At 64.0% G+C, this 20,246-nt stretch overlaps 4 protein-coding genes across 4 annotated transcripts; 2 read left to right on the top strand and 2 right to left on the bottom strand.

The window, feature by feature from the left end:
- Positions 1-23: 23 nt before the first annotated feature.
- On the top strand, positions 24-1,125 carry MNEG_5383 (hypothetical protein; the record flags this gene model as incomplete). Its single annotated transcript, XM_014046138.1, has 3 exons — positions 24-152; positions 489-629; positions 874-1,125. 3 exons carry the CDS (start codon positions 24-26, stop codon positions 1,123-1,125), a joined length of 522 nt encoding a protein of 173 aa, XP_013901592.1.
- An 854-nt stretch (positions 1,126-1,979) lies between these two features.
- On the top strand, positions 1,980-6,750 carry MNEG_5384 (hypothetical protein; the record flags this gene model as incomplete). The annotated part of the gene is made up of 9 exons (XM_014046139.1): positions 1,980-2,136; positions 2,413-2,856; positions 3,133-3,416; positions 3,851-4,107; positions 4,430-4,712; positions 4,944-5,206; positions 5,617-5,754; positions 6,071-6,232; positions 6,435-6,750. The coding sequence occupies 9 exons, from the start codon at positions 1,980-1,982 to the stop codon at positions 6,748-6,750; spliced, it is 2,304 nt and encodes a 767-aa protein (XP_013901593.1).
- Positions 6,751-10,242: 3,492 nt separating this feature from the next.
- On the bottom strand, positions 10,243-10,782 carry MNEG_5385 (hypothetical protein; the record flags this gene model as incomplete). Its single annotated transcript, XM_014046140.1, has 1 exon — positions 10,243-10,782. The coding sequence occupies one exon, from the start codon at positions 10,780-10,782 to the stop codon at positions 10,243-10,245; it is 540 nt and encodes a 179-aa protein (XP_013901594.1).
- A 3,859-nt stretch (positions 10,783-14,641) lies between these two features.
- On the bottom strand, positions 14,642-19,896 carry MNEG_5386 (hypothetical protein; the record flags this gene model as incomplete). The annotated part of the gene is made up of 5 exons (XM_014046141.1): positions 14,642-15,739; positions 18,021-18,518; positions 18,908-19,065; positions 19,315-19,479; positions 19,782-19,896. The coding sequence occupies 5 exons, from the start codon at positions 19,894-19,896 to the stop codon at positions 14,642-14,644; spliced, it is 2,034 nt and encodes a 677-aa protein (XP_013901595.1).
- Positions 19,897-20,246: the final 350 nt, after the last annotated feature.

Consider the following 20,246-nt stretch of genomic DNA (forward strand, 5'->3'; position numbering starts at 1 on the left):
CCCCCACCCTTGTCGCCAGGTTCATGGCGCAGGGTGGTGACATCACCCAGGGCAACGGCATGGGGGGAGAGTCCATCTACGGGGAGACCTTTGAGGTGCGCACCCCAGCTCGCGCCGCCGCGCCCTGCGCTGCATGCCGCACAGCGCCTCAGGTGCGCGCCTGGCAGTGAAGGCGGCCGGCTGGCGCGGAGTGCGCTGCACATGTCCGAGGGGCCGCAGGTTTCGGCTGCACGCATGGGTGCAGGGCCGGTCCGGGGGCGTGAGGTCATTGCGTCACAGGCGCTACTCTCCCTCCTGCGCCTAGCTGACGCCCCCCATGCTGCTCCCTGCCGTCCCCTTCCTCATCCCCACTGCGCTTCCTCCCCCCCTGCGCACTGCCGCGACACACACACACACACACACACACACACACACACACACACGCACACGCACACACACACACACGTCCGTGCTGCCCGTCCCCCCACTCGGGGCCCCCTCATCTACAGGACGAGACGTTCCAGGGGACCCACTCCGGCCGCGGCGTGTTGGCAATGGCCAACGCCGGCCCCGACACAAACGGCTCCCAATTCTACATCACGTTCGGCCCCCAGCCGCACCTAGACGGGAAGCACGTCGTGTTTGGGCAGGTGAGCGGGCACCGGAGGAGGCGCGGGGGCGCAGACCGAGGGGTGCCCCACTTGGGGCCCCCAGGCCGCCGGGGCCGCCCGGGGGGGGGGGGGGCTGCAAGCGCAGGCTTTTTCGACGTGTCGTAGGAATTGGTGCAGCTTTCGTTGGGATGCAATGCATGATGGTGACGCCGTGCGCGTGTGCAGCCGGGCGTGCTCGGAAAAGGTCTTTCGCCCCTAACCTCGGACGTGCACATGCGCGCAGGTGGAGGCCGGCTGGGACGCGCTGGCGCTGCTGGAGGGGCTCGGCTCCAACGGCGGCGAGCCGGGCGAGAGGGTCGTTATTTCGGACTGCGGGGAGGTCGATCTGGCGGCCGACCCCGAGGATCTGATTGAGGCCTTCAGGCAGCAGCAGACGGCTGCGGATCAGGAGCAGCAGGAGCAGGAGCAGGAGCAGCAGCAGGAGCAGCAGCGGCAGCAGGAGGAGCTGCAGCAGCAGCAAGGCGCGGCGGCGTGACGCGGGGCCGTCGGATTTGATGTTGGGTTGCGGCTTGTTGGTGCTGGCGTAGGCGCACTTTCGAAGAGTAACCCATCCGGTGTGAGGGTGGAAAAGGCAGCACCTGCCCAGGGGCGTTGACGAGTTGAGTGGGGACGTGTCAGGCCGGACGGCAGCGGTGCTGCGCCACGGCTCGCAATCGGAGCGCGGCTGCTGTTTGCAGGTCGGGGTGTCTTCGAGCTGGCAAGGTGCGGGGGTGCGCCTGCCGCCACCCTGCCCCCGATGTCGCCAGTGTGGGTCAAAGGCCTGCGGTCTGCTTAAAGGTAAAGCGGTGCACCTGGGGAGCACCCTTTGGTATGGTAATAGGTTGAGCATCTCGATGGCAAGTTACGGCAGCATGAGAGTCTCTAAACTGCTCTTGGGCAATTGTCGTGGTTTCAGAGGGCCTGCCAAGGGTCCCTGGCCCTAAGACGTGCGCCGGCCGTCAGCCAAGCCACTGGTGAGCACTCTGGTATGCAGATCCCGTCCCAGTTTCCCAAGCGCGTCGCTGATTTCACATCTTGTTCGGCACGTTGCACAGACGTACACTGGGCATCGCTGCAAGGGGCTAGCGAGGTGACCGCGGACTCGTCCTGCGGCGATCCGTGCATTGCGCGCATCGTCTCACCCTTGCCTCGCTCGCTTTGTGTAGCATTCGTCTTATCTCACAATCAAATCTTTCACTATCTTCCGACCACTGGACGTTGAACGCGGTTGCTCACGAATTGTCTGTAGCCCGTGTAGTGCCCGAAAAATCATCTCAAATGATATCCAAACGCATTCGCGGCCGGTGCCAGCTTGCCGGTGCGGTGCTGGTGATCCTGGTTGCCAGCCTCATGGCGCCAGCCACCGCGGACACCGGCCCCAGTGCCGCTGCGCAGCCGGCGTCTTCTCAGCTCGCGGCCACGCCCACGCAAACAGATAGCAAGCAAGCATCCGCGGCTTCGGGTGTCGCTGTGACGCCCCAGGCGCTCGGTCAGCCGCGCATCCCAGGTGCGACCCCGGTCGCCGCAGGCCCGTCACTGTTGGTTGAGTCGTACTTGCATGCGGTCCCTCAAACGGTGCCGCGCACCGCCTGGGGCCACTGAGAAACCGCTGGGATCGGCGCTCAGTGTGTCATTTTGGGCAGTGCTGTGCGGCGCGACACGCTTTGTAGCAGGGAACCGCCAGTGCCGCATCCGAACGCTGTATGCGGAGGCGGCCCCGACCGCCTCCCCTCTCTCGCCTGTCCCATCCTGCTGCCCCCCCTCCTTCCACTTAACCCCGCAGCCTCCCAGAGGACTACCTCCCCGCTGCTGAGCAAGGAGTGGCCTCCGAGATCCCCCTTCATCCGCATCACTGAGTCGGAGCTACTGGACGTCATCCAGCCGCGCTACAACCAGCGCAACAAGGCCATCCTCACGTGCCTCGCCGCGAACGGCACCATACGCACGACGCTCACCCCCAACTCGGACCTCAACCTGCAGAACGGATACAGGGTGGAGACGCTCGGGCCGTTTGGCGAGGCGGCGCCCGGGGCGCGCAGAAACCTGACCTTTCTCTACTACCCGGTGGAGCCGCTGCCCACCAATGGGCGCGTGTTTGCCTTCTTTTTCATCCAGAACGAGTGCACCGTGCCCGGCGTCACCGAGCCGGCGCGGCCGGTCAGGTCGCGCGCGACGCTGGTGGTGACCAAGGACGCCTGCTGGGGCTGCCTGGAGAACTGCGTCAGGGGTGAGCCAGGCGGCGTTCGGCTGCGCGAGCGGCTGCTGCAGGTTGTCTGGGGCACCGGAAAAGCGCCCGCATGGGACTGCGGGTGGCATTCAGCGCGTGGCATCCCGCGCCTGCGATGGCAGTTGGGCACGCGTCATGCCTGATTTTTGTCCCTGACGTTGTCGGCAGCCCACGCGAGCTCCTGTAGGCATCCTTGGGCGCCGCTGTCTCCCACGCACGCACACAAGCGCACATGTGTTTGCAAACGCACTTTCGCTGTGAACCGCGCGCCCGCAGGCAACGGCTTTACCCCAACCACCTGCGACGTTTGGGACAGCTACTGCCCGGTCTCGTGGCCGACCACCATCCCCAACGGCGTGGCGTGGTCGGTGTCCGCCTACTTCAGCCCCGAAAACAACTCCTCGTGCTCGAATGTTGCCATCAACGCCACAAATATCTACAGGCTCATGGACCAGTTTGTGAAAGACCAGTTCGTGGCGGGCGGCCGGGACGTGGTCAACTTGTTCGGGGCCACCGCCCCGACGACGATCCTGCTGGCCGGCAAGACGCCGATCTGCCGGGTGCGTCGAGCGCGCGTCCCCGCGCGGCGCGCCGCGGACAAGGGGCGGGCTCGGGGGCGATCAAGTCAGGCGCTGCAGCCCGAGAGCAGCGCGGCCGCTTGTCCATCCCGCATGGCCGACCGGCGGGCCCCACCATGCCCGGGCCTGCCTTGCTTGCATTGGTTGGCGCGGTGTCCCGCAGGCTCCGACCATCGTGCCGTTCGGCGCCAGCTGCCACCACCACCACCACCCCCCCCTCAAGCCCTGAGCCGCTCTCCGAAGAGCACAGCCACCTTCTCCTCACCCAGTGCCTGCCAACAATCTTCCTGCAGCCAACACACCCATGAGTGTCGTGTCCTGCAAGCGTGCTGATTTACTGTTGATATAATAAACAACCGCACCCTGTCCTGAACCCCCCTTCGCGTAACAACCTTCCGCCGTCGCACCCCTCGCAGGACGCCTCATCCCTGGGGACGCCCTATGGCGTGGTGCAGGTCCTTTTGGACATTAATCCCGAGAAGAACGTCGCCGGCCTCCTCAGCCAGATGGTCACCAACTGGCACCGCCGCAACATCTGCAGCGCCATCATCATCAACACGCCGCTGGCCCAGAAGGCGCGCGTCGTGGCGGACGCCTTCTGCAACTCGGTCGGCGCGCCGGGCCCGAGGCTGCAGTGGGCAGGGATCTGCGTGCAGAAGGCCAACCCCAAGCGGTGAGGGCCCCCGCTTTGCCTGATGCGCAGTGCCGCTCTGGGGGGGCCCAGTCGGTCGTGAGCCAAGGGGCGACGACATGCGTTTTGTGGTTTTTCATGGCTTGCAAGCTGCTGGTTGGGGCTCCCGCTTCCTCGGCGTCCTGGGCATGGGATTTGCCGCACGTGGGGTTGGCAGTACCATCTGGACCGCGGCCGTGGCTTGATTGCGGTTGGTTGATTGCTGTTTGCTGGAAAACTGGGCAGCGGCTCAAAAGCTGCTCCGCACCACCGCCACCGCCCCACTCACCTGGGCTCCGTGGTCCCTCCCCCTTCCACACTGCAGCAAGTACAAAGACGGCTTTCCGGTCGAGGCTGCCTGCTTCCCGGGTGACGCCATGGTCACACTCATGGACCCGGTGACCGGTGCCCCAACGCGGCTGGTCACCATGGGCGAACTGGCCATCGGTGATGTCATCGAGTGCCTGAAGCCGGCCGGGTTCGAGTCACGGGTTACTGTTGACTACAGGGATTCTGCCCAGACTTACGTCAGGGGCGCGTGCCACGTGTTTAACTACCACGATGCCGACGCGGTTAGTAACAAGGAAGCTGCAGTGTTTGCGGGGAAGGTGCAGGGTGCTCTTGTGGAGGCAATGGTGCAGTTGGGGAACCAATACGACGCAGTGTTGCCCCGCAGTCGCCTACAGCCAGCGGCGCTCAAGGCCGCGCACACAGCCTGCTGTCTGCCTGGAGTCCAGGCTGGCCCCCGCTGGCCCTGCCGCGTCATCGCCCCTTGGTTACCGTGAAGAGGAAGCTGACGCCGCCATTTTCGACCTCCGCTCTTGTACTTACATTCGCAGGACACCCAGCAACCCTTTGTTGCCCTCCACTACACCGACGCCTCCGGCCGCCCTGCAAAGCTGCGGGCCACCGCCACGCACCTCGTCCACCTCGCCGCCTCAGAGCTGCCGCTCTCCGCCGCCGCGACGCAGCTGCCGCCCGGCGGGTTTGCGCGGCGGGCGGACATGGTGGCCGTGGGGGACCTGTTGGTGGTCAAATCTGCGCGGCTGGGGTCAAACGGGGGCCCTGTCTTCTACTCCGCACGTGTCTCCGAAATCACCATGTGAGCGGGCGGGGCGGCCCCAGGGTGCTGGGCCGCAGGGGGTCGAGCGTGCAAAGTTGCAGCTGTTGCAGCCGAGCAGCAGCCAGTGTTTCGAGGCAATCGGGGAAGCTGGGCTGCAGGTGTAGTTGCGGCTAACAGTCTGAAGTCTGGTTCAAGTGCACACGCACCGCTGCACACAACACACATGAGGGTGCACGAACACATGCGTGCTCATTCGCACGCCGATGCAAACCTAATGAAACGTGACGTGCCGGCGCGCAAACTGGTGGACCCGCACACCCGCACAAGCACAAGCATACACACCACACACACACACACACACACACACACACACACACACACACACACACACACACACACACACACACACACACACACACATGCTACTGACTTTCCGATCTACGCCGCAGTGAGGAGCACGTGGGCGCGTTTGCCCCGATTCTTTCTGACGCTGGGCTGCCCATCGTGGATCGCGCTGTGGCCTACTCTTGGTCCCACCTGCCGCCTTACGACCCCCACCCAATGCAGAACATTGGCGAGTACATGAGGTGAGGGTGCTGGGTCGCAGGGGTCCGCAACCATGACGTTTATTATGTGGGGGGTTAGGGGGCGTGCGCAGCAGCGGATTGGCAGCCTTTGACCGCCGGCACCCTGGCCGCGGCCAAGTTTGTGGAAATGAGTAAGGCCAGGATGGCGCGAGCGGCCTAGGGCAGCAGCCAATGGGAAGTTTGCATCCCACTGAGGAACCTTCTCATGTGCTCCCAGCCAACCCAAACGCTGACGAGACACAGCGTGCATATCAGACATATCACAAATAAGCACTGCCTTGCAAAATCTGATTCCCCTATTCGCGCAAAATTCCAGGCACGTTCGTCTTTTCACGGACTACTTCGAGTCCGTCCAGTCTGGCTGCGAGGGCTTGGACTGCCCCTGCCTGGACTCTCCGGCGGACGCGGGCGTGCCCTGCGTGCGGCTCTGGGACAGGCTGGCGGATGTGCCAAAGGGCAAGAGCGACTTTGCCCAGAGGTGCGCCCCCCCCCCCCAAAAAAAACTCCAGGTCACAGCCATCTTGTGGCGAACGAGTAATGCATGGTGCCCGGCAGCAAGGGGGTGGCTGCCGTGTACTTTGCTTGCTTTGCCCAGGACCGCTGCCAGTCACTCTGGGCCGTCAACAATGCAAAGAGCGCAGAACTTCTCACCCAAAGTCCCGCCTTCCTACGTCATGCAGGACCATCGATGTGTGGTCTGCCGCACTCGCCCAGGGCCGCACCTTCTGGGACTACGAGGCAGGCATCAGCCTGGCCCGCCTGTGGGAGTCCAGCCCGCTCATCCAATGGCTGGAGAAGAAGGTATTCCGCGCACGCCCCCACACGGTCGGCATCCTCGCCACCTCTTGGCACATGGCCCGGCCGCAGCGCGCGGACGGATACGGTGGCGCAGAGTACAGCGGCAGCGGGGCCAACGTGGCCATGGGAGTGCCCGCGGCGCAGCCGGCATTCATGCTGGGGCCTGGGGACGATGCGGTGGGGGTATCAGCATCATGAGGCGGCGGAAGGCGGCCCAGCAGGCGGCCGCAGCCGGCAGCCCCAGCAGGGTGTGTGTGTGTCTGATCATTGGAACGCGCGGGCCGGCGAGGCGGTTGGTGCTGGCCAGGTGCCTACCGCGTAGCAGCGCCCTTTTTCAGAATTGTGGCTTCTTGTTCATGGGCGTTGAGTGCCGCTGCAGGCCGTGTCACATTCGGCACAATGCCCTGCACGCGTCGCGCTGCAACCGGCATATGTCCAGGGGGACATGAGGACCCCTGGGCAGGTCTTCCTACTCAGGATTTGTTGGGACGCCACGGTATCTCGGTTCATTACAAAGGTCCTGCGGCGCGCCACCACTCCTTTGATATATATATCATATGCGTATATGAATATCCTATCGGGGATTCGGTCGTTGCACCCTTGCGCAGGCGTGGTGCGTGCGAACGCAAGACCTGCAGGTGTCGTGTGTGCATCCACCATTTCGCGAGCCGGACGGGGATTTCGACAAAGTCACCATCCCTTGCACTCCAACCCATCATGCGCATGGCGGCACGCGCGCACCAAGCGCAGGCCCGCCCTGCCCACGTGCCCCGCATGCGGGCGTGGACCTGTGTCGCCGACACAGGCTATCCCAGCCCCAGCCTGTCGAGCATCTGCCCTGCAGCAGCCCCCACAACCCATTGGATGGGAGCACGCATCCAATCAGACACGCGGGCTTGGAGCCAGCCCCTCTCAGGACTTGCCACACACCCTGGCACCCAGCCGTGGGAGGCCCCCTTCTCTGTTCGAACGCCACGCCTGTTGACGCACGCAGGGGCTCCCGCCCTGCATCCGCCGCGGCTGCAAATGTTTACACGGCCGCGACTGCTGGGATCCGTTGCTCCCCCCACCCATGCGTGCCTCTGCCTTCCGCTGTCTGCGGCCCGCGTGCGCGTCGCTGCTGCTTGTCGTTGTTTGCATTGGCTGGTGTCCTGCAGCCCCAACCGCTGCACACATCCTCTACATGTTGACGGTTGTGTTGCCAGTGCCTGCTGCCGGGCTCGCCGAAGCTCTGATGGCTGTCAGCGTGCCTGGCGCACTGCGACTCGCCCTGTCGTGTACTCTGGAGGGTTGCACGCGCGAGGCGCTGTCAGGTATTGACTGTGTACATAAATTGTGCTTGGCGTGGATCCCCTCGCAGCTGGGTCTCACGCATCGCACCAGTGCGCATCCAGGTCGTGCCGCTCACCTGCTCTTGCGACTCGGCCCCGTTTTCATGGCGCCGATGCGGCATGAACGCGCACTCACACGTACACACGCACATGCGTGCGTACCGGGCACGCGCGCCCGACGCGCGTGGCAACGCCCTGCGCATGCAGCCGCCTGTTGGCACAAACGGTGATCTGGGGCGGCCTGCACAGCCCAGACCCAGGCACCACAGCTCATCAGTCTCTACTCTAGAATCCAGTGGGCCCTCTGCTGCCCTGCTGTTTGACAATTGCCTGACGGTCCACTGTCCCTGCGAACTTCTTTTGCCTTTGTGAAACAAGCATCTTTGAATGTGCGCGCATCACGAACGCAATGCTTGAAGGCCCCAAGGCGGCGCGCGCTCAGCTCCACGCCCGCTGGGTTTCAGCGGCGCGCGACCTCGCAGCACGCAGCCTTTTCAGGAAGAATCTGTTCCTCGCGACAGCAGTACCAGCGCTGCACACACGCACATGCTCGCTCGCACTGTTGTCTTGCAAGCGAGCGCTGTCTCCACGAGCCTGCTGCCTTGTGGCTGGCGTGGTGTGCCAAGCCGTCATGGCCAAAAGTACCCAACCGTATTTACGCTCTCACGCCACCTCACAGGCCGCGACGGCCACATTTGCGAATCATTGTGCACCAGGCACTGCTCTTGTGAACCATCAGGACTTGGGCTGACCAATCACCTCGCGAATCACTGAACGCCTCTGGCGCCCGCACTCTTGCGCATGGACTGCTGTCCTACGGGGGAAAAGTGGTGGTGCAGGGGCGCCTGCAGGCTGTCGGCTGCACTTTCCGCGGCGTGAGCGCCCTGCGGGGCTGGCCCCATGCATGCAGCGCCGGCCCCATGTATGCGGCACCGTCCCACTGGTCATGGCATCGGCTCTGGCAGCCTGGCAGCCCTGCCTTGGACGGTTCTGTCATTGCTTTGGACGGTTGAGCCCATCAGTCTGGTCTTTTCACATTCAATAAAGTTTGTGTCTGGTAAGAATTGGTACTTGCGAAGGAGTCTAGCACCGAAGAAAAGGTGGCATTCAGGTGGCATATGAAATACGTTGGAGCCAAACTATGCAAACCCTTGGGCACCCCTGTGTAGTTGAAGGGTGGGCAGTGTTGTGGCTCTAGGCGGGGGCAGCCCCAGGGTAAGCGGCACGCCCGCGCTGCCAGCAGTGGATGGTTGCCAGCAATAACACAGGTGGTGCCCCACCTCTCAAGCAGGTCAGATAGTGTGCCGAGGGGGGACTCTCGGACGCCGTCGGCATGTGCAGAAGGTGTGAGCATCCAGTTGGCGGGAGAGAGGTGGCGAACACAGCTTCTGTAGACACACACACACACACACACACACACACACACACACACACACACACACACACACACACACACACACACACACACACATTCTCTCATGATTTGTGAAGCTCCGCATTTTCGTGTGTCTGCCTGCCTTCCCGTTGCCGAGGCGTCTGGCTGCCATGCAGGACATACAGTAAAGGTAAGCGCTCGCTCACCAACAGCAGCGTTTGCTGCTGCTTCAGTGAGGCAGCAGGCCTGATAGCAGGTGGCACTGTACTGCTGGCAGGCATCACAAGACACGTGCTAGGTGGCCACGGCCCTTGCTGCTGCCCCTCTGCACGCACCCGCAAACCGATGTGCGCTTGCAGCCGCTGGCTGCACCCAGACCAGTCTCTCAGTGCACATCACGCACTGAGCATCTTATTTGCTCTACGGCTCAACACCACCTCAGCAGTTTTTTTATGGACTGAGTCGTCAAACTATTTTGACTCTAGCCGCTCACCGTCAGCACTGTTTTTCTCAGCCCGCACACCTCAGGTTCCTGCTCATGACTGCTGCCGCAGTTGGCATCGATGGTGGTTCAGTTTGACAAAATTGCTGTCGCCGCTCACAAAAGTCACACACAGCACGCTTCTGCAACGTGATCAGGGTGAGTTTTGGTTGACATGCCACCCAACACCTTGAAAACTCTCCAGGTCATACTGGCTGCCAGGTCGCGGCATCGCTGTCCGGGCCTGCGCAACCCGTACAGCAACCGGAGCGGAGCAGCAACCAGGCCCTAGTCACCCTACGACCCGCCCCCCACTTATTTCTTTCCCGTGTCTTGCACTGGTGCACGACAGGCAGGACAGCATCGCTACAGTCTCAAGCAGCACAGACAACTGGACACTGCTGTACTGCCCTGCCTTACCGCAACCTGCCTTAATGTATATAAGCAACGCCCTGCGCCTAAATGCCAACTGACACCCCAACATCATGATTTGTCATCATCAATCACCGTGCGTCAGCGCCACGTGCCATGATCTCATCCATCCACTCGCGAGCCGCCTCCGCGTCGCCCGTGTTGCAGGCGCGCCGCAGCCGCCGATAGGTCATCCCCAAGAAAGCGTGGCAGCCGGCCGCGCCCCGCCGTGCCTCCGCCTCCACCGCGCGGCACACCTGGTTTATGCGCGCGGCGGGCAGGCCCAAAGCCTCCGCGGCGCGCTCAACCTCGACAAAGGCCGACGTTGCGGCCTCGGACAGGGCGTCCGGGGCGGTGATGAGGGGTGCCGCGATCTCGCGCAGGCCCAGAGCCATCAGGCCCGCAGACACTGCAGCACCAGCACCCCCGCCGCCGCCGCCGCCGCCGCCGCCACCGCCGCCGCTGCCGGCCCCGCCGGGCCTGGCAACAACAATGGCAGGCCGCTGCGCCTTGGCTTGCTTGGCGCCCCTGACAGTTTTCCTCGTCGCCGCTGGCCCCTCCCGACGCCGGCGCGCCAGCGATGATGGCAGCGGAGGCAGCGCCTCCTCCTCTGTCACAAGCTGCTCCTGCATGCCCTGCCGGCCCCGCTGAGCTGGAGGCAGGCAAGCCTCAAGCAGAGGGCCTTCACCCTGAATCCTGTCCTGGCTGCCAGCAACCACGGCGTCAACGCGGCCAGCACTGCCAACCACGGTCGCCTGCTCTTCTTCCGCTTCCTTGCCGTGCTGCTGCTGCTGCTGCTGCTGCTGCCGCCGCCGCCGCCGCTGCCGCTGCTGCCGCTGCGGTGACTGCGAGCCCTCCTGCCCCCCCTGAGCTGGAGGCAAGCGAGCCTGTTGCTGTGCGTCTGCGCCTGTGGCCGTGTCCATGCCCTCAGATTCATCCATCTCAGAAGCACTGTTGGAAGCGCCTGACTGCGCCACCCTCGGCTCCTCTTGCACCTGCTCGCTGTCACCACGCCGCCGCCGCCGCCGCTGCAGCTGCTGCAGCTGCTGCTGCCGCCGCCGCCGCTGCTGCTGCTGCTGCGGCGGCGGCGGCGGCGGCGGCGGCGGCGGCGACGGCGTCATTGGCGGTGGCTGCTGGTGTTCAGCTGCCGTGCATGCACACTCAGCTGCCGCGTCTGCAGGTTCTGTTGCATGCACCTCAATCACGCCCGGCGCTGAATGCCGGTACCGGGTGATGATAGAGCCGAGCGCCAGCGGCATTGGCCCAAGGGATGTGCAAAGACGAAACACACTTGGGCGAATATTGCTTTGTTTGTGCGAAACAATCTTTCCCTGTAGTAACCCTCCAAGGGGCTGGCCGTGCACCACGGCTTGCACTGCGATAGCCATTGGAAAGGAGGCACCGGGCCACCAGGCCGCCACCATGGCCGACGGAAGGTCCATGCGCCGATGGCGCTGGATGGGAGCGGTGAAGAGTTTCCTCTTGGGTTATGTTATGTGCGGGGAGCAATCGGGGGCGGGTGTGGAGGGTTGGTCAGAAGCTTTGGATATGATCAAACGGCTTAGCACAAATAAGCAGCCACCAAGAGATACAAGGCAGCCCGAGTCCTGCAAGGCTTGCCATTGGCCATGTCACACATTAGACCCCGACAAAGATTGGAACTCAACACGGAACTTGGAGTTTTGAATCTATATCCCTCGATCGCCTCACCACTGGCCAGGCATCTTCTTCCAGATCGAGTGTATCCAGCACCCGCCAGGGTGCACGGCGCCGGGGAAGCCCCGCCGCTCCACCCATTTGCAGGCTGGACACGAGCACGTCGATCGCCGCAGCCGGCCCCGCCGCGCGCCGAAAGGCGGTGACGCAACAGCCGACCAGCTCAGGGAACCGCAGGCCTCGGCTTAGGCGGTGTGCAGCATTGATTCGGCTGGCAAACCGCGGCCCCCAGGGCTGCCCGTCCACCTCCAGTTGCAGGCTGACGTCAAATGGTAAGGGTGTGCCTGGGAACCATGCTGCCACCAGGGCCTTGGGGACCCTCAACAATCCGAGATCCCAGTTATACGTTTGGAAATTCTGGCACTGCAATGCACGGGCGTCCACAGCAGGTTTGGTGCGTGGAGTGTGTGTGAATGGGGCCGGTGGAGGTAGGCAGTCGGGACAGAGTGGCGTTGGTGCGTGCGTGCGCTGCGCTTGGCATTGCTGCAACCAATCCCTGCCTCGTACTGTTCCAATCTTTGCCATAATCTCTGCCATAATCTCTGCTCCCCTGGCCTCTTGTTGTCTTCGTCCCTGCCCCACAGCATCAATGAAGGAATTTTGAATGCTTGATTCTGGGACTCTCACCGACTGCCACAGAGCAGCGCCCTCTCCAGCGCCGCCACCATGAGCTGCGGGCTGCGGCGGCTGCAGCGCCGCTCCATAACCCCGCTGCTCAGGCGCCGCTGCGCCGCTGTTGCGACGCCCGCTTGCGCCCTCTGGCCGCCCCTCCAAATCATCCTCGGACCCGCTGCTCGGCTCGCCGCTGCAATCAGGCGCAAGACCGCTGTCGCAAACGCCGCCGCCGTCGCCGCTGCTTCTGCCTCCGGTGCCCTGGCTGCCATTGGGCGCCGGCGCCTCCTCCCGCGCCTCGAGTGCGGCGCAGCGGCGGATGCGTGCGTTGGCAGTCATCGCCGCCCTCCGCCCTGGGCGGGCTCGCGGCTGCGCGGGAGCTGCTGCATCTGCATGCAAGGGGCTCTGTGACGAGGGCTGGGCAGCGGCCTGGTGCTGGGACCCGACTGCATGGCTGGCGCCGGGCAGCATGTCCACGCGCGAACGCTTGCAATTGTCCGCCGCGCCGCCACTACTGTTGCCTTTGGCATGGGTGGAAGTTTCCTGCCCGTCATCTATTTCGAGGCTGCGCTTGGAACGCATGGCTACACATGAGGCAACCTCGAACCCGTGATCTGACAAGGAGGGCCTTCGGGTTTGCGACTCTTTAAAAAGTTGTAGCAGCTTTGTAAGGGGGACTTTCTACCACCACCATTCATCGCGACAAGTGGAGGCAGCGCGCGCCGAAGAGGTAGCAAAGGTGCAGCATGCTGGGAAGGCGACCCCTTGGGCGCATGGCGCATGGCTTGCTGTTACCGCATGCTCGCAGACTCGCATACCATTTCCTAGCAAACCCACTGGCCTATGGGCGTGCGTCGATAGCAAGCCATCCCAGCAGACGTCTACTGATCTGTGGGCAGGCGGCAACAGCAAAGCGTCCGCTGTTGGCCCAAGGCGCTGCCCTTACCGCCGCTGCCCGCCTGGTCGTCTAGGGCCCTAAGGAGCCACCTCTTCAATCAAAGACGAGTGCGAAATGTTTGAGTTCTTGTGCAAACGACATGTCGCAGCAGTGGAGGCGCCCACAGCAGCAGCAAACATGTGGATTAGGATTAGGATTAGGATTGTTACAGCGTCCCGCGGTGGCCCGCTCCTGGAGCCATCCAGGCTCTTGGGATTGTACACTGAAGCACCAACGTTGTGTGACTGAGGTTCAGGTGGCTACCGTGCGCCGTTCAAAGCAGGCGTGCACGAAGGCCCCCAATGTGTGCTGATCCTCACTGCGCGCAAAGGCGCGCATGCGCGCCAGTGAGAGGCCCAACGGCAGCAGAGAGGCGGCTGGCTAGAGCAGGTAGCTACGGGCTGACTGCCTCCCTAATATAAAGCACGTCAGGCTCTCCGCGTTCTATGTCCCAGCCTGTGTCCCTGCTGACGTGTCGTTTGGCTGACGTGCAGGACAGCCAATGCAAAGCGATCGCCAACTGGTGCGCCGGCTGCTGCTCTGGCAAGGCAGCAGGCCCGGTAGCGGGCGGCGCGTTAGTTGTACTGCTGGGGAGCATCTCATGGGACTTGCGGACCAATAAGCCCTTCCTGCTGCTCCTCCGCACCAGATAATCTGGTGTGCGCCTGCAGCTAGCCCAGACAACCAGTGCACATCACTGAGTATCATGCGAGACGGCGCAGTGCCACCTCAGCCTGAATTCCAGCCGCGCGGGTCACCTATTTCCTCTCTCAGTCGCACACCCATCAGGTTCTTTCCCTTGTTTGCTGCTGCTGCTGCTGCTGCTGCTGCTGCTGCTGCTGCTGCTGCTGCTGCTGCCGCTGCTGCTGCTGCTGGGGCCGCTGCTGCCGCTTCTGCGGCTGCTGCTACTGCCAATTCTGATATTGCTGGTGTCTTGACAGCCACGCTGTCGGTACTCGTCAAAAGCCACTCGCAGCACACTTTTGCAATCAGGGTGTATGTGGATAGACAGGCTCACAATCACCTCGAAACCCCGTACGTCACAATGGCTGCCGGACACTTGCGCGAGACAGGCAGCAGGGCAGCAGCTTCCCCAATCTGCAGCAGTACGGTGAACAAAGAGACCGTTGACCTACCATGCCTCACCACACAAACCGCCGTGATGCCTTCCGGCAACACCCAGCGACAGGCGGCCGCCCCGCCGAACTACAATTGTTTCCTGTCGTTCACTGCCCCACAGCGCCGCGCGCCACGATCTCGTCCATCCATGCATGAGCCGCCGCCGCGTTGCCCGCGTTGCAGGCTCGCCGCAGCCGCCGGTACGTCATCCCCAAAAAAGCGTGGCAGCCAGCCGCACCTCGCCTCGCCTCACCCTCGACCGCACAGCAAACCTCGTCCACGCGCGGGGCGGGCAGGCCCAGCGCCTCGGCAGCGCGCTCAACCTCGAAAAATGCCGAGGTTGCGGCCTCGGCAAGGGCGTCCGGGGCCGTGGTGAGTGGTGCCGCGATGTCGCGCAGGGCCAGAGCGATCAGCCCCGCAGACACTGCTGCACCAGCGGCGTCACCGCCACCGTTGCCGGCCACGCCCGGCCCGGCCACAGCAACGGCCGGCTGCTGCGCTCCGCCTCTGCCGGCGTCCCCAGCTGTTGGCCTTACCGCCGGCCCCTCATCCTGCCGGCCCGCCAGCGGTAGTGGCGACGGCAACCATGCCTCCTCCTCCGTCACGAGCTTCTGCTTCGCGGCCTGCTGCCCCCACTGAGTTGGATGCTCGGCTTCCTCAAGCTCAGCGCCTGATTGAATTTTGTCCTGGCTGCCGATGACCTTGGTTTCAGAGCCGACGGCAAACTCAAACACAGCTGCTTGCTCCCCTTCAACTTCCTCCCGGACGTGCTGCTGCTGTCGCAGCTGCCGCCGCCCCTGCTGCTGCTGCTGCCGCTGCCGCTGCCGCTGCTGCTGCTGCTGCTGCTGCTGCCGTCGCAGCTGCTGCTGCTGCTGCTGCTGCTGCTGCTGCTGCTGCTGCTGCTTCTGCTGCTGCTTCTGCCGCTGCTTCTGCCGCTGCTTCGGCAGCGGCTGCGAACCCTCTTGCCCACGTTGAGGTGTAGGCACGTGAGCCTCCTCTTCTGCGCCTGCACCTTGGGCCCTTTCATTGCCCTCCGCGTCCTCCACCTTGAACGCGCCGATGGCAGCGCCTGGCCGCGCTGCCCCGGGCCCCTCTTGCACCTGCTGGTTGTCACCACGCTGCTGCTGCTGCTGCTGCTGCTGCTGCTGCTGCTGCTGCTGCTGCTGCTGCTGCTGCTGCTGCTGCTGCTGCTGCTGCTGCTGCTGCTGCGATGGCGGCGGCGGCGGCGGCGGCGGCGACGGCGATGGCGGCGGCGGCTGCTGGCAAACGGGCACCGTGTGCGCGCTCCAAGCTGCCGCGTCTGTGGGTCCTGTTGCGTGCACCTCGATAACGCCCGGGGCCGACAGCCGGAAACGGGTGATGATGGAGCCGAGCGCCAGCGGCAGTGGTTCAGGAGACGTGCAAAGACAGAACTGTCTGGGGCGATCATTCTGATGTTTGTGCACAACGATCCTCCCCCGCAGCGCCCCTCCAAGGGGCTGGCCGTGCACGATGACTTGAGCTCTGATAGCAATCGGAAAGGACGCGCCAGACCACCAGGCCGCCACCATGGCTGACGTTAGTCTGAGGCTGCCGCGCCGAGTGCGCATGGCCGCAGCGGTCATACGGATGTTCTTGGGTCATGTGCGTTGAGCAACCAGCAGATGATGCAGATGATTGGTTAGAATACTTTGATATCAAGCGGCTTAGTGCAACTAATCAGCCACAAAGTGCATATAGTTGAATAGTATCCGAGGCAACCCACGCAGGTCCAGCAAGGCTTGCCAGCGGCTGCAATACCTCGCATATTTGGCGACCCAGACTCTGGTTTGAACATCAGAGACATGGAATTGAGCTTTTCAAAACCAATGCCTCACCACTGGCCAGGCATCTTCTTCGAGATCGAGCGCATCCAGCGCCCGGGTGGTTGCACGTCGCTTGGGGACCCCCGCTCCCCCTGTTTTCAGACTGGACATGAGCACATCCAACGCAGCAGCCGGGCCCGCCGCGCGGCGAAAGGCGGTCATGCGGCAGCCGTCCAGCTCAGGGAACCGCAGTCCTTGTCTTAGGCAGCGAGAGGCATCAACGCGGCTGGCGAAGCGCGGCCCCCAGGGCTGCCCGTCCACCTCCAGCTGCAGGCTGACGTCAAATGGTAAGGGTGTGCCTGGGAACCATGCTGCCACCAGGGCCTTGGGAATCTTCAACTTCCCGCAAGCCCAGTCGTCCACGTTGAAAGCCTGGAACTGAGATGTGCGGGCGTTCACAGCAAGCTTGATGTGAGGCCATCAGAGGGTTGCGGTTGGGACGAAGCAGCATTGGTGCGCGCGGGCAGCACGCTTGACACCGCGCGGACGTCTCGCCCAAGGCCTCCCTTGAGCAATCTGAAAGGCTTGATATTGAAAACTCACCGCCGGCCACAAACCAGCACCCTCCCCTGCGCCGTCACCACGTGCTCGGGGCTGCGGCGGCTGCTGCATCGCCGCTCCGCCTCCCTGCTGCTCCGGCGCCGACGGGCCGCCGCCGCGATGCCTGCCTGCACCCTCCGGCCGCTCCTCCCCATCATCCTCGGACCCGCTGCTGGGCTCGCCGCTGGCATCAGGCGTGAGGCCGCTGTCGCATGCGCCCCTGCCGCTGCTGTTGCTGCGCCCGGTGCTTCTGCTGCCATCGAGTGCCTCCTCCCGCTCCTCGAGGGCGGCGCAGCGCCTGATGCGCGCGTTGGCGGCTTGCGCTGCCACCCGCCCCGGGCGGGCCTGCGGCTGCGGGGCAGCTGCTGCATCTGCGTGCAAGCGGCTCTGTGACGGGGGCTCAGCGGCGGCCTGCTGCTCTGCCTCGGCAGCCTCGCTGACGCTGGGCAGCACATCTGTGCGCGCGCGCTTGCCATGGTCCGCCGCGCCGCCACTGCTTGCATTAGCATGGTTGGTGTACTCCTGCCCCTCATCAACCTCGAGGCTGCGTTTCGAACGCATGGCTGCAGACGAGGAAACGTCGAACCCGTGATCTAGCACGAAGGGCCTGCGGGCTTGTGACTGTATATAAATTGTATCAGCGCACTGTAACTGTGTCTTAAATTGCACCACAACCGTTCAACACGACAAGTGGCGGCAGCACGCACCAAAGGGGCAGCAGGGGTGGCCTTGGAACCCCCACATGATCGCAGACCGTTAGGGACGCATGGCGCAGAGCAGTCTCTTGGACACGGACCGGCATTGTTCTGCTGCACCTGCCTCACATCAACAGCGCTGCACCTCTGGCATCTGGGCAATCGTTGCTGGTTTATCAACTGTTTGAGTAAGCCCTGCCTGTGCACTGGTATGATACAAGGGCCCCATTGCTTCCATTCTGCTGTGTGCAGCACGAAGCACCAAAGCCCAATGTCCAAGCTGCGGTATGAAGGTGTCCTTTGGTTATGGTTTGTTACTGCTGTTCCATTGTGAGCAAAGCTCCGCTGGACCCAGGCAGTACAAATGTGTAATCCACGGCGCCATCCTTGAGACGGGACGCGCTGACCTGGAACACCCCAGGGTCCGATGGCTGCATCTCCCCATCCGAACCTATGGACTGCCCGCCCATCGTCGCCGCGCCCTGCGCCGACAGCCCCTGCGGTCCCGCCGCCGCCCTGGCCGCGGCCGGGCAGCCGCCCCGCCCGCAGAACCCCGAGCCCTCCGCCAGCGCCGCCAACGCGTCCGCGCCCGCGCGGCCGGCGGCGCCGCCGCGCGGCAGCAGGAACTGCAGCGCCGCGTCCCCGTACGCCGCGTCCGCGCCGCCGCCCGCCGCGAGCCGCAGGCGCACCTTGCAGGCGCCGCCCGCGGGGCCCTTGTTTAAGAGGACGGCCCGCATCTGGTCCGCGGGCGCGCCCGCGGGCGCGTCCCCGGGGGCCGCGAGGGCCCAGAGCTTCACTTTGTCGCAGCCGGCGCCGGCCTCGGCGGCGGAGACGGGCGCGAGGAACGCGGGGCCGTCCGCGGTCGCGCGGGCGAAGAGGAGGTAGCCGGCCCACGGCGCCTTGGCCTGCGCGGGCAAGAGGCGTCGGACGGGTCAGTGGAGGGGGTCTGGCGTTTACCCAGTGGGCAGCAAGGGCCGCCCTGCTGCAGATGTGGGAGGCGGGATGACCAAGCCAACGCACACAATCAGTCGATTGGTGTGTGAGTAGGACAAGCGGCTGCTTTAACAGCAGCGCGCCGGCAAAAATCAAGGGCCCCGGCGCAGCTGCAGGACCGTCACAGCTGCGACTGCCCTTCCTCCACTTGCCCCCACTCGCACCGCGACCGCGTTCGTTTGCGCGGCGCTTCCTCGGGGGCAGTTCCATCTACAACCCATCTACAATCCATCGTTCCTTCCCGCATCAAACAATTGTGCCCGCTCAACCCCTCGCGCACACCCAACCGCCCCCCCCTCACCTCTGGATATGTCTCCCTTTCCCCGTCCGCCCCTTTGCGATAGCGCGTCTCCACAGCCATGTTATAGCACGGCCAGAAGGCGCGGCCCTTGGCGCCCTGCTGCTGGCCGCCCGGGGGGCTGCCTGCAATGCCCCAATGAAGATGCACGCCAGGGGCGCCTGTGGGGTGGCGGGTCGGTCGGGGGTCTGGATTCAGCAGGCAGGCAGCAGCAGCCATCGATTGCGCGATGGGAGGGCAAGCGGCGTGCGTGAATCAGGCAGGCAAGCGCAAGGTTGCCCGCTCAGAGACCTGTTGTTGATTGCGGTGCAGTGTGCCAGCAAGGGCACTGCAAGGACGCCTGTGGGCAGCCCGGGCCCACCCTAGAGCACCTGCCCTTGCCCTGCCGAGTCATTCCTGATAACCCTCACCTGACGCCGCCATCTCAAACGCGAAGTCCGCAGTCCAGAGCGCCGCCGCGAACGCGTTGCTCATGCCCGGCAGTCCGCAGTGGAACATGGAGTTCGCCTCCGTCACCCGGACTGGCAGGCGGTAGCCGGCCGCGGACTGCAGGGCTTGGTACTCGGCGATCGCCTCTGTGGGGCCAAGCATCGGTCAAGAATTGGTCATGGCGGGCGTGAGCGAGGGGCACGGCGAGGCCGGGGTTCAGGGTTTCGAAGCAGGATGGTGTGGATAGAGGGCCCTCCTGGAACATGCCCGCTACTTGAATGCCAGAAGCTGTTGGGAGCGGGAGTACTTGTCTTGACTAGGACTGCTTCCTGCCGGGGCCAAGGTAGTGTGCTTGTTGCAGTCAAGAAAGCGGGAATGATATATGAAATGGTGCAAATGTGCCTGCCTTCCCATCCAAATCCGATTCCCGAATCCAGCGCTAGCTCACCCCGCATGAGGCCTTCGCTCAGTAGGTGCTGGGTGGTGAAGCCTTCCTTGAATTTGGGGTACCAATGCACGGCGATCTGGGTGGTGATGGAGGCGCGTGGACGGCATTTCATCATGCTAGTGGCACATGCTCATATGTGTGTGCGCGCGCACACGCACGCGCGTGCGCGCGTGCGTGTGTGTGTGCGCGTGTGTGTGTGTGTGTGTGTGTGTGTGTGTGTGTGTGCGTTTGGGTGTGTGTGTGTTTGTGTGTGTGTGTGTGCGCGCGTGCGTGCGTGCGTGCGCATGCAAGCGTGTGCATGTGTTTCTGGGGCAGACAAGTGAGGAGGAGATGAGCGAAGTGCTGCAGGGATGCCGTGGTGCTGCGCGTGCAGAAGCAGCAAGGCTGTCCCCGAGGGCGAACGCCGCCCGGTCCCCAACCTCTCGCAGGTCCCCTGCCTCTCGCCCCCCCGCATGCGCCCCCCCC

Source organism: Monoraphidium neglectum, assembly GCF_000611645.1.
Source record: "Monoraphidium neglectum strain SAG 48.87 unplaced genomic scaffold scaffold00797, whole genome shotgun sequence".
Classification (NCBI taxonomy): Eukaryota; Viridiplantae; Chlorophyta; class Chlorophyceae; order Sphaeropleales; family Selenastraceae; genus Monoraphidium; species Monoraphidium neglectum.